The sequence below is a fragment of the Myotis yumanensis genome, unplaced genomic scaffold, assembly GCF_028538775.1.
Source record: "Myotis yumanensis isolate MYYU_CA2020_CCGP unplaced genomic scaffold, mMyoYum1.0.hap1 SCAF_1, whole genome shotgun sequence".
Classification (NCBI taxonomy): Eukaryota; Metazoa; Chordata; class Mammalia; order Chiroptera; family Vespertilionidae; genus Myotis; species Myotis yumanensis.
Window position 1 is genome coordinate 26,701,669 of NW_027223752.1, and position 16,506 is coordinate 26,718,174.

The 16,506-nt window shown below is 44.0% G+C and overlaps 1 protein-coding gene across 17 annotated transcripts in view; it reads right to left on the minus strand.

Annotated features, from left to right (window-relative positions):
- Positions 1 to 16,506, minus strand: part of NRXN3 (neurexin 3) — a 1,545,560-nt gene that overhangs the window by 1,436,404 nt on the left and 92,650 nt on the right. For 13 of the 17 annotated variants that reach the window (XM_070415667.1, XM_070415687.1, XM_070415657.1 and 10 more), the window contains exon 3: positions 3,435 to 3,452. The exons of the other annotated variants lie outside the window; for them this stretch is intronic. In XM_070415667.1, coding sequence (XP_070271768.1) covers positions 3,435 to 3,452 — 18 coding nt within the window. The remainder of the gene's footprint in view (positions 1 to 3,434; positions 3,453 to 16,506) is intronic. 17 annotated transcript variants of the gene reach the window in all.

The following is a 16,506-nucleotide window of genomic DNA, read 5'->3' on the forward strand; positions in this document are numbered from 1 at the left end:
AGACCAGCCTGAGGTCATGGTTTTGTACCAGTAGCTGACGACAGTGAGCAGTTACTGACCCTCTTTGAATCTCCTTTCCTCACCTGTAGAGAGGATGGCAATGCCTACCCAAAGGAGTGAATATGAAAGGTCAAATCAGAGGATGCGTGGGAGATAGCAAAGCTGGGTGCCCCTCTCGAACTGCAGGTCAGCACACCACAAGTGCCTATTGCTACTTCATGATTCTGCACCTCCTTCCCAGAGGCTGGAAGGAGGGGCTGTGTGTTTTCCCACACGAAAGTCCAATGACATATCACCTGCCCTTTTCTCCTGGGTGTCCAGGATACTCTCTCCAAGTCCCCAGCCCACCTCCTAGACCAGTGATGGCGAACCTTTTGAGCTCGGCGTGTCAGCATTTTGAAAAACCCTAACTTAACTCTGGTGCCGTGTCACATATAGAAATTTTTTGATATTTGAAACCATAGTAAAACAAAGATTTATAGTTTTGATATTTATTTTATATATTTAAATGCCATTTAACAAAGAAAAATCAACCAAAAAAATGAGTTCGCGTGTCATAGGTTTGCCATCACTGTCCTAGACCTTGGGAAAAGTGTTGCCTACCAGGCCCCATCTCTGATTGTGTTTTACAGTAGCGTTCCCTCTAACCAATCTCCTCAACATGTAAAATTAATCAATTAATCAATCATCCCCTTATAGTCTTCCAGTGGCCCCTGGGTAAACAGTTACATTAGATCATAAAAATCCCAAATCTGTCTTCCTAAATGAAGAAGAAAACAGCAGAGCACAACTGAGGGCTTCTCGTTTTAGAGCCACAGTGCTGCTGGCTCCGGGAGGCCTGGCAAGCAGCTTGGAGAGGTTGGAGGCTGCCCTCTAACCTCAACCAGTGTGAGGCAGCTCAGGCTGCCTCCTGCCACATCCAGGGCCACAAGGGAAGGCTCTGAACTCATGATTTGCTTCAGGCTCAGAAACAACAAAAAAGCAGGGGGTCAGTGGGTGGCAGGATTGGCAGTCAGCTCTTGACACCTCAAGGGCAGAAGGAAGAGTGTGACTTAGAATTAAACTGGAATCTCCTCTTGGCTGGCTGCTCAGTAGCTCAGTAACATCAGCACATCACTGAACCTCCTGGCCTCGACTTCCTCGGCAGAAAAATAGAGCACAGGTGACATACCTCAGAGGGTGGTTAGGAGAATAAAATGAGATAATGGCCGTGAAATTGGAATGGTGCCAGTTATAGATGCTTTTATCTAAGGCAGGCTCACCACTGACCTCTGCCCTTTTGAAGAGACGGAGGGGAACCCATGGGTCCACAGCATTTCATCCACCAGGCTGTTTTACCCACAACCAATACGGTGCCTTTGTGAGAATTAGAAAAAGGTGCCCTGTAGTCAGAGGCAGCCCCATGGGCACAGGCTTGGCAAGAGGAATGCAGGCTGGATGTCAGCCCCCACAAGTCTACGTGGGGACCCTGGGCTGCATCTCTGCTGGGAACCAGGAAGAGAAGGCATTAAGGCAAGTGGCACTTTTACAAACAGCACTTGAAGTGTTGGCCTTACTCCCTCACCTCCTTGCAGTATCCCAGAAAACCTCATCGTAATGCTTGGGACTTAATGCTTGGGACTGCACTGATCACCCACCACCTGATACAATACATATGTGATATACACATATTATACATAATATGTATCTATGTGTGTGTATATGAATACATATAGGGTCAGTGAAAGTAGGTTCACAGTTGTTGGTATAGAAAATAATAGAACAATTAACAAATAATAATGCAAGAATAAACTCTGTATTTCTCATATGCACAACTTTATATATAATTTCTTATTTCATTGTCTGTCCCCATCTAGGATAAAAGATTCATGAGCACAGGGAGCCTTCTGTTTGTTCACTCTTTTGTCCCTAATACTAGGAAAAGTGCCTGGTATATAGCAGGTTATCAGTAAAAATTTGCTGAGTGAGAGATTAACTAAAATACTATCAAGCAGAAAGAGAGAATTTAATGGTATCTTCCTGGAAAATGCTGTTTTGTGCTTTGGTTCAAACTATTATTTTCAAAGGGGTGGGGTGTAGACAGAAGATAAAAGATGGGAAAACCCTGTGTACTAGCTAGGGATGACTCTACTATTCTCCTATGTTGCATAATATCTCATACAAGTTAATGATAAGAAAGAAACTCTTCCTAAGTGTGGTTGATTATTTCAGATACTTGAAAAATAATTAAGGATAACTATTTGGAAAGAGGTCTGCTAATAATGAAAATGTCACACTACCTCTAAGCAAAAATAAATAGACCCATTAGGAAATACTTACCAGATCTTCAATCCCTGAGAATTTTCAGTGACATGACCCAGTGTGTTCCAATGGAGGGTGTATGGGCTTTGGAGTCAGAAAGTCCTAAGTTCAAATCCCATTGCTACCACTGATGGGCTCTATGACCTCGGGCAACCTGCTTAACCTGTTGGGCCCTAAATTTCCTTCACCTTTAAATGGATGTAACAATACCTATCTTGTATTGATATCATAAGAATTAAATGTTGAAAGGACTAAACAAGAAAACATATGTGGAATTATCTTTAAAAAAACAAAAAAGATGATACTCCCTTCTCATTTGGTAGGGTTATTCCCCTTAACTCAAAGTAATAGCCAGTTTAGAATCATCTCCAAACCAGTCTAAATCATTTGACACTTCTTATCTATAAATGGTTGTATCTTCTCATATGAGTCTGTGTTCTGTGTATGTCTGTGTACGTATGTAGATGTAGTCTACACACACAAGGCTTAAAATTAGGACACTGGCTGATTATGGATTTAAAAAGAGAAATGCATAATTATCATAAGGATGGTTCCTCCATTAGTTCATTGACAAAAAAAAAAAAATCTAGTGTGTTTGTTGTTGTTTTTTACAGTGAGCATGTATTAGTTGCATAACCAAAAAAAATTTGCTAATTTCATTGTGGAAAAGCCATTAGTTAGAATAAAAAGAAAGAAACCTTCTTACACCCACATCATATTTTCCATGCTGGGTATGTGCTATCTTCAACTGTCAATCACATGAAGCCATAGAAGATAAATAGATTTATGTAGGACAAAGCAAAATGTTCATTAAATTGAAGAATACATATCTTAAGAACATCTTTTAAAAATATTTTCAATAAATGCCCACTTTCCACTTTTTTGATTCATCCAGAAATATTAATCAGAAGTAAATGATAGCATAAGCATGGGAACCACATTCCTTTGGTTTCAAAACCAATACAAATCCATCAATTCAAGGCATTTCTTCTAACTCTAAATCAATAAAAATGCAATGTATTTAGACTTCAGTTCTGCTTAGCATCCCTAGGAAAGGGTCTCACTCAGGGTCAAACATGCACAATCTGGCAGAGGGGGATGTGCACGGCAGCTGTGCAGACACAGAGACTCACCTGGACCTTGACTGACATCTGTGGCAGCATTTTCAACAAGAGAAAAAGGGAGAGGAGACAAGGGGAGAGAAAAAGGAAGACGAGTGTTAGAGCACACACACACACAATGCAATGTGCCCTTGCATGACTATCAAGTTCATGCAAGACCCCAAAGGTGCTCAACTTCTGAGTACCTAGTTCTACCTTCACCCAAAATCCACCCATGCAAGCTGAGGGGCTAGGCTCCCTTTTCACTGTGCATGTAGCAAGAGAGGTGAGATTCACATCTGTCCGGAAGCACAACATCCTGGAATCAGATAGGGCTCCAAAGAGCCAAGCAGACTGGAATCCTGCAAGAATATCAGTTAAAATATTCCGGTTGATTTCTGCATACCAACATCCAAGCAAATCCTCCGTCCCTCCAGTTACAGAACACTGGACATGAAGTCAAGCGAGGTTTCCCAGTAGAGATAAAAAAAAATAGTAATAAATCACTCCCTTGAGGAATAAGGAAAAGATGCATAAGAATTAAGAGCAAGTTGCAGCATTGTTCATCACAGAGGACTGAAGGATACAAGACCACAAAACATTCATAATTTCCTCCCCAGCATCCCCGATGACCATTCTTCATCACAGACAGCTGTGTGTGTGCAAGAGATTGTGTGTTGAGTAGGTCATTTGCCAGACAAATTAAAATTCTGCCTCCCCCTTTAATTTTTCTCCTGGCTTTCACCCCATCATTAATGACAGGAATTGCCATTTGAAATCACTTTTGATATCTACAAATAGACATCCAGCCCTGGGATGTGTGATATTTGAATTAAGCCAATGAACTTTCAAAAATGAAAAACAGTTCACTCTCATCATCTCCATGAATACAATCTCCTCCTTCTATCCTCAAATGTAAAACAGAATCATGCCAAAAAAAAAAGCTGAACTAAGAGCAGCCCAAAGCATTGTTAAAACCCCTGGACCCCAACCTTGAGGATACACTACAGCTACAGAGAAGGAACTGGGGGCTACTTCAGCAAACCACTGGCCATCCAGGCAATCCTGAGTGACTCACTTAAAATCATTAAATGGTGGGTCTGGGATATCCATAGACATTATCTATTTTAAGTCTTTTTTGTGAAGATGGAGGGTGAAAAAGGTTGAGAGACTTGCCCAAGGTTACCCAACTAGTTCAAGGACAGAGCCTAGAAAAGAACTTATATCTCTTGAATCCCACCCAGTTCAACTTTCATTTCACTGAAACCCAAGTCCCTCAAGGTCATATGGAACCCAAATTCAATTTGCAAGCTCAATGAGCACCCAGAAACCATAGGTATCTGAGTGATTGCCTCCTGGCTACCCCATGAGAGGGTCATGAGTTATCCTAGGTGCTTCTAATTTGTTGCCATCAGATTTGTAAAGTTCCAGCAAGTTCCTTAGGGTTCTTGCCCCAGAAAAATCCAGGCACTGACCTGTCAGAGCTATGTCTCAGCATCTAGGAGGGGCATCTCCATAACAACAGCTAAGCATTCCTCCAGCCCACACCCTGTATTCCTAGAAGCTGTATCTGCCCAAAGAGACTTTTAGAGAGCTCTGGATCATTCCTCAGCCACACCCCCTTTCAGGATTTCTGGTGAGTTGTTAGATTTAGGGGTGGAGAGGCAGCAGGGAGGAAGAAAAGTGGCAAAATAAAGAAGTGGGAAGAGAAAACATTCTGCGTAAATAACTAAGTAGGGCCATTAACTGTGCCTGATAGATTGCCTACAATAGCAGTTCTTAAGATACCCCTTCATTAAACAGGCTATCAAACCATTTGCATGTGGTTGAGTTCAGTGGTGGGAGTATCAACACCAATGTTCATAGAAACATGCTCTTTGGGGGCACCAAGACCAAGGGAGACAGGATACCTTAAAACTCCAAAGTTCTTTTAATACTAAATTGTCCATTTGGGCATTGTGGTTACAATCCTAAATTTTGGAGACAAACAGGTCTCAGTTCAAATCTCGGCATGCTTAGATGGCCTTGGGCCAAACATTGAACTCTCTCTGAGTCTTTTTCCTCAGCTATAAAATGGGAAGATAGCAGAGCCTCCCTCGTGGCATTGTTATGAGAATTAAATAAGATTAAATACTTGTAAAGCACTTAACTCAGTACAAGGCAAACACTGCATAAATGTTAGTTTCTCTGATTATTATCATTTTGAATTACCACAAACAGAATTACCAAAAATGTTGACCAGATGGCTCCCTGGAAATGTCAAGAGACCACAGGAATTAAGCTGTATTTACTTTGGTGAACCCAAAATTTGGGTTCAACTCTTCTACTTGTAAGTGAAGATCTCTATTCCAGCCCTCCCACCCCCTAGGTGGTCTATCCTCCCTCACTTTTTGGGGGGGCGGTGGGGAAGTGGGGGGCAAGATGGAGTCAACAGGTTCTGGGTGAGCAAAAGCAAGAGACAAAACAAATTCCTTTCTCAAATCAAACTTTAATTTGGGCCAGTTCTAATCTTGTGCATAAAAAAAACAGCATCTCTTCTTGCCAAAGAGGGCTAATAAGGTCACCAAGAAAACTGCCCTTAACAGGGGACCAGAGTCCAAATCCAGCTCCTGGCTGTGCCACCATCCTAGAGGCAGGTCTGAGCATTATGTTCAATTTGGGAAACACAGAGACCCCCTGGCCCAAGAAGCAGTGAGTTACCTGAATCTCTGCATTGTAGTTAACAGAATGAAATTACAAAGGTAGGAGTAGAATGAGGATGAGGATGGGCAGAGAGAGGGTAAGGATCAGAACTTCACCAGTATTGGCTATATTGTCTGACCAGCATCTTTTTCCCCTTCTTTTTATAGCAAGCCCCAGTTTTCTTCTGGGGAACAAGCTTTACTACCCTTAACCCCTATGGCTTGGTAGAGATGACCCCCATCCCCACCTTAGCTCCAAGGGTAGGCATGTGACTCAGACAAGGTCATGGGAATCTAGAGCTGGATTGCCAGGACTTAGGCGGTATGACTTTAAGCCAGTTACCTAAGCTCTCTGTGTTTCAGTTTCCTTATCCATAAACTGGGTGTGATAATAGTTCCTACCTTAAGGTTGTTGTAAGGCAGCGGTTCTCAACCTGTGGGTCGCGACCCCTTTGGGGGTCAAATGACCCTTTCACAGGGGTCACCAAAGACCATCGGAAAACACATATATAATTACATATTGTTTTTGTGATTAATCGCTATGCTTTAATTATGTTCAATTTGTAACAATGAAATTGGGGGTCACCACAACATGAGGAACTATATTAAAGCGTCGCGGCATTAGGAAGGTTGAGAACCACTGTTGTAAGGGCTTAGAACACTACCTAGCATATGAAAAGCCCTCAGTCAATGTTGGCTGGTAATTTGATTACCTTCCTATAGGGGAGAACAAGAGTATTAAAACAACAATAACAACAACCCTCACACAGTAAGGCAGTCTGTCCTAGGATGTAGCTGTGGTTGTTCTGACTCCACACCTTGAGGCCTCCCATTCCCAAGGCAATCATCCCCAGAGCGCCCTCTGTCTGTGGTTGATATTGATATACAACCTGGGGTCTCTGTATGGGGGAACAACATTGGGCCCCAAAACTGGACAGAGGAAAACTTTAAGTAGATAGGAGAGAGAGAGAGAGAGAGAGAGAGAGAGAAATATGAAGAGAGAGAGATAGGGAAATAGATGATATAAAGATATATAGATACAGATATAGATATAGATATAGATATAGATATATGAATATCAATTTTAAATAGATTAAAAAGTGGGGACAAATTACAGAGGAAGAGGCAGTTGACAACCACATGTGATTGATCCAGGGGAGGTGGCATCCTCAGCCCTGCCAGCCTCCCCAGCTCCCTCCTGCTGTTTTATTTTCTCACACTGCTGGGCCTGTGGTTTTCCAGAGCGCCACTGCATTTAAATCTATATTCTATTTTCTCTCCTAGAAAATAGGTCAGAACCAAGGCCAAGTTCACCAGGTGGGGTCCCAGAAGGTTTGGCTGGGCCTTGCCTGCAGGAAGCAGCCACCCACCCTCCCCAAAGCTCCTCCAGGGGAACAGGGGGCTGTGGAAGCAGCAAGTGGGGAAATCTCGGACTCCTTCCTCTTGAGATGATCTAGTCCAAATGAAGGGTGACATGGGAAGGCTCCCCAGGCTAAGCTATACTCTGCAACTGCAACAGCAGCAGGTGGAGGGTCCTCCCCCAGTCCAATCCCCATTCCCACCCCAAACTGCAGGAAATTGTTTCCTTTGAACTATAAAATGCTGATCATATGCACTTGTGGCTAAAGTTGTTGTTGAAGATGCATTGAGTGTCCGTGGGGTACTGAGGTAGGAATGCCCTAATTCACTTCTTCACTGGTTGTAAAGGCAAAGAGAGTAAGTGAAGGGTAGCAGCAGCTTTCAAATCCTTCCACTCCTGGGTTGCTCTCTGGCCCCTGGTTTGAGCATGGCATTCCTAACAGAGGTGGCTGCAGACTGGGCCAGATTTGTTCTCATCAGGAATGTTTTTCCCCTAGTATTTTTTTTTTTTTTGAGCACCTGCTAACTCCCAAGGTCAGTGTAAATGCCAAAGCTAGGAGGATGGGAGAGGAAAGATGTCCAGTTATGTGAGCCAGTCCTCAGCCCTCCTGTCATGACAGTAGGAGCAACTAAAACTAATGGAGCAGGGCCTGCCTCGAGCCTGTGCATTTGCTGTTTTCCTGCCAAGCAGTCTTCATCAGGCATATGTAAGACTGTTCTTCACTTTCTTCAGGTATCAGCGCAGATACTACTTCTTCAGAAAGACCTTCTTCAACCTCCTTTTCTGACCCTGCTTTTCCTTTCGTCTTGGCACTAATCACTATTTGACATTATATGTGGGGTTTATGTTTTTATTGCATATATCCCCCATGAAAACCCAAGCTTCCTGAGAAAAATATTGTCTGTTTCATTAAACACTTGTATGCCCAGAGTTTAAGCAGGGTCTCGCCTATAACAGGTGCTCAGCAATATGTATTGAATGGTGACTAGATCATCTCAACTGATAGAATTCACTGGGAAGGATTCTAGGAGTATCTCCATTTACACATAAGAAAATTGAGGCTCAGGGAAGTAAGGCAGGCACCTGTGGGCAGAGGAGCAGAGCTGGGATTGGACACCCCGTCTAGCTTCATCCCCTGACGACACTGAGAAACCCTGTTTCCTTTGCTGTCAGCCTCCTTATCTAAGGATTGTCTCCATGTGGTAACAAAGATGTATGGGGTATCTCTAGAGAAAAGAGAGCAGCCTATTTTCTGATAATTTTAGCAAAATTTCCTGTAAAGGCTCTCCTTGGTTTGGCTTAGGTCACATGTCTATTGCTGGGCCAATTACTGTGTCCAGCATCACACTTTGAGGGTGAATGTGGGGATAAAATGGGATAATGTCTATATATCCCAGACACAAAGCTATACTGGTTGTAACAAACCTCGCATTTATTGGGCATTCACTGTGCATAGGGCCCTATACCCAGGGCTTTATATACATCTTATTTAATTCTCACCACAACCCTAACAGGTTGGAACGGTTTTCATCCCATTTTATAAACAAGGAAACTAAGACCAACCTGGAGGCTCTATCATTATTAATACCTCTCCTACTCAGATTAGGGTAAAGCTCTATGCTATATAATAAAAGCCTAGGTGGCATCGCGCGACGTCGTCACAAGATGGCCAACCTCACGTCATCACAACATGGTTGCCACAATATAGCCGCCCCCATATTGTCACAAGATGGCTGCCACAAGATGGCCACCACAAGATGGCCAGCAAGATAGGGCAGTTGTGGGTGATCAGGCCAGCAGGGGAGGGCAGGCGGGGGCGACCAGGACTGCAGGAGAGGGCAGTTAGGTGCAACCAGTTCTGCAGGGGAGGGCAGTTAGGGACAACCAGGCCGGCAGGGGCGGGCAATTGGGGGCCATCAGGCCGGCAGGGGAGCGCAGTTAGGGGCAAGATCAGGCCAGCAGGGGAGGGCAGTTGAGGGCAACCAGGACAGCAGGGGAGGGCAATTGGGAGCGACCAGGCCAGCAGGGCAGGGCAGTTGGGGGTGATCAGGCCAGCAGGGGAGCAGTTAGGGGGCAATTAGGCAGTCATGCAAGCGGTTAGGAGCCAGCAGTGCCGTACTGTGAGGGGGATGTCCAACTGCCGGTTTAGGCCTGATCCCTAAACTGACAGTTGGACATCCCCCAAGCGGTCTCAGATTGGAAAGGGTGCAGGCCGGACACCCCCCACCCCCACCCGTGCATGAATTTCATACATCGGGCCTCTAGTTTTGGTATGAAAGAAATTGTCTCAAACCAGCAGAGGTACCCATCAAGCTGCAAACTAGCGGTTAAAATATTGGCCATCTCCCACAAGTGAGTAAAAGGCACAGCCCAGGACAGAGGGAAGGGGTCAAATGCAATATGACCATAGGCCTGGGTCAGTGGAGCCCCTGCTCTGGGCTCTCTGCTTTACCCAAGCCTCTTCCTGGCCCTTCTGCAGCCACCTCCCATCCCAGGAACTGAGGAGGCTACAGGGCCAAATGGATATCCCTACCAAGAGCCAGTAATACCTGCCATGATCCCTTATAGAGGACAGTCTGGAATTCAGAACTCTTTGCCCAAATTGCCCCAATCCACGTGGACTTGGGCCTCTTCCCTGGGTCCATTCTCTCAAAAGCAGCCTAACCCAATGCTATATGTACTCATTCAAGAAATGGCCAAAGAGAGGCTGTCTGCAGGAGCTGTGGACTTCTGCAGGCTAGGTATCCGCACAAATGTGAGCCTTCGTGGTGCTGGAAGTGGAGAGAAGGGAGGCTGCCCCCATGTATATTCTTGCCCCAGGTCCACAAATATCAGCCCAGAACAGCCACTGAGGATTACACCAGCCTACAACATTAGGAGAGAAAAAGAAATAAAAGGCAAAGCCTGTATCTCCCCAGCGGCCTAGCCTTTCTTATCTCTGGGGAGAATGAGCACAGGGTTCTTCCCTTTCCTTCAGGAACAAATACAGACACTATCTTTTTAGTTGGGAGCTAAAGCAAACTTCCAGCAGCGAGGGGGCCGGGTTTCCTGCGTTCGGGGCTCTTTCCAGCTGTGCCTGAGCTCTTCAAACACAGGCAGAGTTGTCTCTCCACAAAAGGCCAGGTGGTGTTAGCTTCATCCCCGACACAGAGCCCATTTATCCACCTTTGTAGAAGACTGAGCCCCACAAGCCCCAGTGCTGTTTGCTTTTGTTCTTTGATGCTAATAACTCCAGATCTAAGCTGGAAAGGAGGGGTGGCTGCTATCAGGTGCCAGCCAGCCCAGGAAGGCAGCAGCAAGGAGAAAAGCAGGATGAGAGGCAGGAGGGAACAAGATGGCACTGTGGACCTGGTCACTGCTCTGCCGTAATACCTGAGGGGCTCTACGGTACATGCAGTACAAGTGCTGGGCCTTGTATTGAGGGCTTTATATACATCTTATTTAATTCTCACCACAACCCTAACAGGTAGGAACGCTCTTCATCCCATTTTACAGACCAGGAAACTAAGCCCTGGAGGCTCTATCATTATTAATACCTCTCCTACTCAGAGGAACACATCAGATAAGGGTCAAGCTATATTTTAGAATAAAATAAAATGTCTCAAACCAGGACAGGTACCCATCAAGCTGCAAATTAGGGATTAGAATAATCCCTCGAGGAACCAGAGCTTGACTGGCAGTTGGAGGAAGAGGCAGTCTCCCTGTTACAGATAAAATCATATCTGTGCAGACAACACTTTTTATTTTGATTTTTTTACATATATATTTTTATTGATTTCAGAGAGGAAGACAGAGAAAGAGAGAAATATTGATGATGAGAGAGGAGAATTATTAATTAGCTGCCTCTGCCACCCTCCCTCCCCACTGGGGATCTAGCCCACAACCCAGGCATATGCCCTGACCTGTAATTGAACTTTGATCTCCTGGTTCAAAGGTCAACCATTGAGCCATGCTGGCTGGGCATTTTTTTTTTTATGTTTGGAAGTTTTGGGCACAGACATGGGGCTAGGCAACCTAGGTTTGAATCTGGGCTTTGCCACTTGTCATTGAAAATGTTTTAATCAAATTTCGTAACTTCACCTTCTTCAGCTGCATGGGAATAATGGTAGTAGAGTCAGTTCCTCTAACAAGGTGCTCAGAATCCCTATGCGTTCCAAAAAGTCGCTGTACTCTGCAAAATCACACAGTAAAAACCACAGGGCTTATAGGAAACATGGGGTTGGGGCCCAAAACCCCAAAACATCATCAGTAGTGAAAATAACTTGCACTCTTATTCTTAATTTTCCCTATGCTCATGTCTTTTTGTTGTTGTTGTTAATCCTCGCTGAAGTATATTTTTCCCATTGATTTTAGAAAGAGTGGAAGGAAGGAGGTGGGAGGAAAGAGAGAAACATCGATGTGAGGGAGATATATCAACTGGTTGCCTTCTGCCTGCGCCCTAATCAAGGAGGGGAACCTGCAACCAAGGTATGTGCCCTTGATGGGAATCGAGCCTGAGAATTTGGCAGACACTCTAACCACTGGACAATACTGGCCAGGGCCCTATGTTCATGTCTTTAAGAGCAACAACTGTGTGTGCTCTGATATTTTACTGTGTCCCTTAGCAGACTGGTGTAAGTTAGTGGTAGGATAAAAGAATGGCAAGCTACAAGTTAAAAATTTCATAGTTTCATACCTGTAAAATGGAAATGATACCAAAGTAGTTGAGTGCATACTATTCAATGCTTTCTATTTACTAACTCATTCTATCCTTACAACAGCCCTATGAATTGGTATACATTACTGTCCCATAAAAATTAACTAAAAATAAAAGATAGAAACCCATATTATATGTGATACATGGTCAAGAAACACACAAATACTACAATAAGTACAGTGCTCAAAAAAGACCTGAAGACTTGTGAAAGTGGGAAGCTTGTGAATTGTTGTGAATTAGTGAGAGGGGGGTCATCTGAAATTGGGTGGGTGTGACTCAGAGCACACCTGGTGACTGAAGCAGCTGGCACATGTCCAGGTACGTGCATCCTGTGTATTCCTACACAGCTCAGTTCAGCTGGCCACAGCTCCTGCCTTCACCAAGCATTTCTCATGGATGAAATCATGCTTAACCAAAAGCAAAATTATTATGCTCAAATAGTTCCCTGATAGATCAATTGCATGGGAACACATTTGCATTTTCAAAACAGGCATCATAGCAGAACTGACTGTACCTAATTTATTTGACTGCTAGGATCAAATGAGACGATCTATATAAAGTGCCTCACACAATGCCAGGCACAGAATAAACATTCAATAAAAACTCACTGAAATGGTTAATACTAGTGTCTCTGCTGGCTTGTTGACACATCCCTTACAAACTGAAAGTGCCAAGTTGAGCTTCTACTGAGCTGTTTAAGCCTTGCAAAAAAAAGGCATCTCTAGCTCAATAATACTTCCCAGCTTTAGGTCAGGAGATTGGAACCTACAATAGGCTCCCACCCAACAGGATGAGGGCTTTAGAAAGGTCCTCACAGCAGTTGGACATGGCCAGGGGTCAGGGTACAAATGCTATATTCCTAGGTAAAGAAATGGATTCCGACCTCCCTAAATAAGCATGACCCACCAGGAAGAGAGGTGTATCCCTGCAGCTCAGAGAATACCAGGAAATCAAGCGAGAAACTAACCTAAATGAAAGGCTGCCCAACACCTAGTAGGATAGAGAAGAATACAGCACAGGAAGGGCAATTTTCATGTTGCAGAAACAGACTAGATGCAGACATCTTCAATCGCCCTGTCCCCTGCGGATAGCACAGGGCTCTGAAGTCAGGAAGACTTGGGTAAAAGTCCTGGCTCTTCCACACACTATGTATTTGATCTTGGGCATGTTAACTAACCTCTCTGAGCCCTTACTTCCCCATCTGTAACATGGGGACCATCTGTATACCTTGTAGGACTAATGTAAGGGTTATAAGGAACTAAAATATGCAAAAGTGTGACTCAGAAGACAAGTGCAGGGATCACTTTTCATTATAATCTGCTATTTATTGAAGACTTCCATCATATATATATATGAATGATCTCATTTAATCTGGATGTAGACTATTCTTATCCTCATTTAACAGACAAGGGAGCCAAGGCTCAGGGAAGTTAACATCCCCAAGTCCAAGTCCACTCAACTCACAAGTAGTAACCAGGATTTAAATTCAATTTTTCTGAATCCAAAGCCCTTTTCGCTCCTACAGTACTATCCCTACTCATTCTTCCCTCACTGTTCTAACCATCCAAATTTCAAATATTTGGTGTAGAAAACTGATGGAAAGAACTGATGGTCATTAGGTATTTTAAAGTGATCACGACATCTGCTACTGGGAGGAATCCCAGGACCCATGTTTCAGAGAAAGAATTATAAGTTGAGGCAACAAATCCACAATTGAATTCCATCAAGATGTGAACAGGAGTTCCTTGCTGTCACCCTCCCTCCAAAAATTCTGTGGTCAAATAAATTTAGAAAACAGTGAGTTAAAGAAAGGCAATCTAGTATCTCTATGGCAAGACTCCAGAAAGCCTCAGTTACACTAAGATCCGTTGTAAAATATTCAGTTTTCCCAAAATTTTTAAAACATTGGACATCTCTCCCTTCATAAAACACCTAGTCACCTCTCAAGGAGCATAGTTTGAGAGACAGGCTTTAAGGTTCTCAGGACAGCTGGGAAGGCTTTTTATCATAAGCCTGTATCCTCACCTTTTTTTTGTTGTTGTTCCCATAGTGAGCCTTTGTGTCTGGTTCAATTTGAAATAGCTAACATTTATTGACCACTTACTACATGCCAGACACCGACTTAGGCACTGGGGACTCAAAACAACCATGGGGGGTGCAGTTAGTCCACCTAATAAACCAAGAAAGGACATAACTATGATAGGACGGCAGTAGACGGTCGTCTTTTATCACACTTAACACTAATGGGGGACTCGGGCTTGGCAGGGAATGCTTCTAAATCTGTGCTGAAGAAACGGTAAAGTGCCCCCCAGAGGATGGGTAGCAACAATCAAGTGGAGAAAAATCTTATAAGAACATATCACCCAAACCAGCCAGTGGTCAGGTTGACACCCCTGAGTGCTGGGCTCCCTGGAAGGCATGTCATGCACCAGAAAGACCATAAATTTTGAGCTCAAATACCAATTTTGCTATTTATATGTGACCTTGGTTGAGTTCCTTAAACAGCACCTGTAAAATGGGGACCATATCCATTTCAGACCTGTCAAGATCAAAAGAGGCAAATGCATGTAAAATGCCTAATGATCTGACTGGCACCGCACTCAGCACACATTAGTTCCTTTTTCTTTGATGGGTGACATCCTGGAGTAGTGTGTTCAGAAAAAGTCTGAGCCTGCATTTGGGCTTAGAAAGAAGAGAGGGTAATGATTGATTAGCAGTGTCTGCCATGAGTCATATATTGTCTCAAGGTAGCTGGGGACTTTCAACTGAATGCTTCACCAAGAGTCCCTACCCCGAGAAAAAGAGTTTTCTAGAGACTTGGGAACCATCAGTAGGAAGTAAGTAGCCCTAATAGAAGGCTCTCTCACTACTAAGGCCCTGTCAGCTTTTCTGCATTCCCTTATACCCCTCCCTTTTTTCCATTTTCAGAAAATGGGCAAGGTTGATTTCTTCTCTCTATAAACAAGGGTGTGTGGTGGTGTGAAATTAGTATAGTATCTGCCCTGGATCTAAAATAATCTTCTTTTGAGTCTGAGAACCATGCATGTGGCCTACTATTACTGCCGGTCCCATTCTGAAGGGGTCAATGGGATTCCACAGGCCCTTCCAGAGGCAATTCAGGGACCCAAGCAGAGAGGCATTCCACTGCCAGGAACAACAGAGATCAAGCAAGCATCCAGGGAGCCCCTGGAAGAAACTACACATTTTATGGATTGAAAACATTCTTTTTGCGTTATCATTAATCACCATTTTTACCTTATCATTTCTGTGGTCCTATGGTTAAAAAGCAGTAGAGCCCTGGCTGAGTGGCTCAGTTGGTTGGCGCATCATTCCATAGAACCAAAATACTGTGGCTTCAATTCCAAGTCAGGCACATAACCCAAGTTGTAGATTTGATCCCCTGTTGGGGCATGTATAGGTGGCAACTAATCAATGTTTCTCTCTCACATTAATGCCTCTCTCTCTCTCTAAAATCAATAATAAATAAATAAAACACACACAATATACTCTTGGGTGAGGATTGAAAACACAACAACAGTAGAAACATAAAAATGGGAGGTGGGTTATGAGATTGTTTTAGTGTAGAGGAGACGGAGGAAATTTTAGAAGTGGAAAAGTTCTAGGATGTCGAGCAGATTCTTCCCTTTCATTTTACATTCCTCTGGCACATATTCGTTACACAGTCCGATGTCGAGGGACTGTGCTGGCTGCTAGGATGATGGCAGATGGACAATTCAGACATGAGTCTGGCACTCTTGGAGCTTCAAGTGTAGCTGGGGAGATGGGCCACAAATAGCCAGACAATTAGTTATCCTTTGAGGCTCAGATGAGAGAAATAGAACCCAGACAGGAGAATTGACATGTCCACTCAGCTGGACAGTGTTGAAGCTAAGACCAGAATTCCAGTCACCTGTGTCCCAGTTCACTGCTATTCCCACTGGGCCACAGTTGGGGCACCAGGAGCTTGACAGGGGTATGGGAGAAGAATCTGACACTAAGAGTACAATGGTGGCCACATCTCTGCATCTTCCACCGAAGAACAATAGCATGAGCTGGGAGATTTTGCTGTCTTCCTGGCACTCACTCATGCATTATAGTGGTTTCAGCGGCCTCAGCTAATCATCAAAGCCTTCAACAATCAGGACAACAAGGAAGAAAGAGGAGAGCTTCCCCCAGAACCATGCAAGTTGGAAAGCACAGGGAATGGGGGGTGCAGACCCACCCACAGACCGAGCTCTAATCTATCTGCTGCACTTTGCTTGAGAATTAATCACACAAATCCCTTGATAAATTGAGGCTGTTATTAGACAACACTAATATCCCCCTTAGAGTAATCCAGACAAATACGCTAAGAGGGTGGCGGGGGGA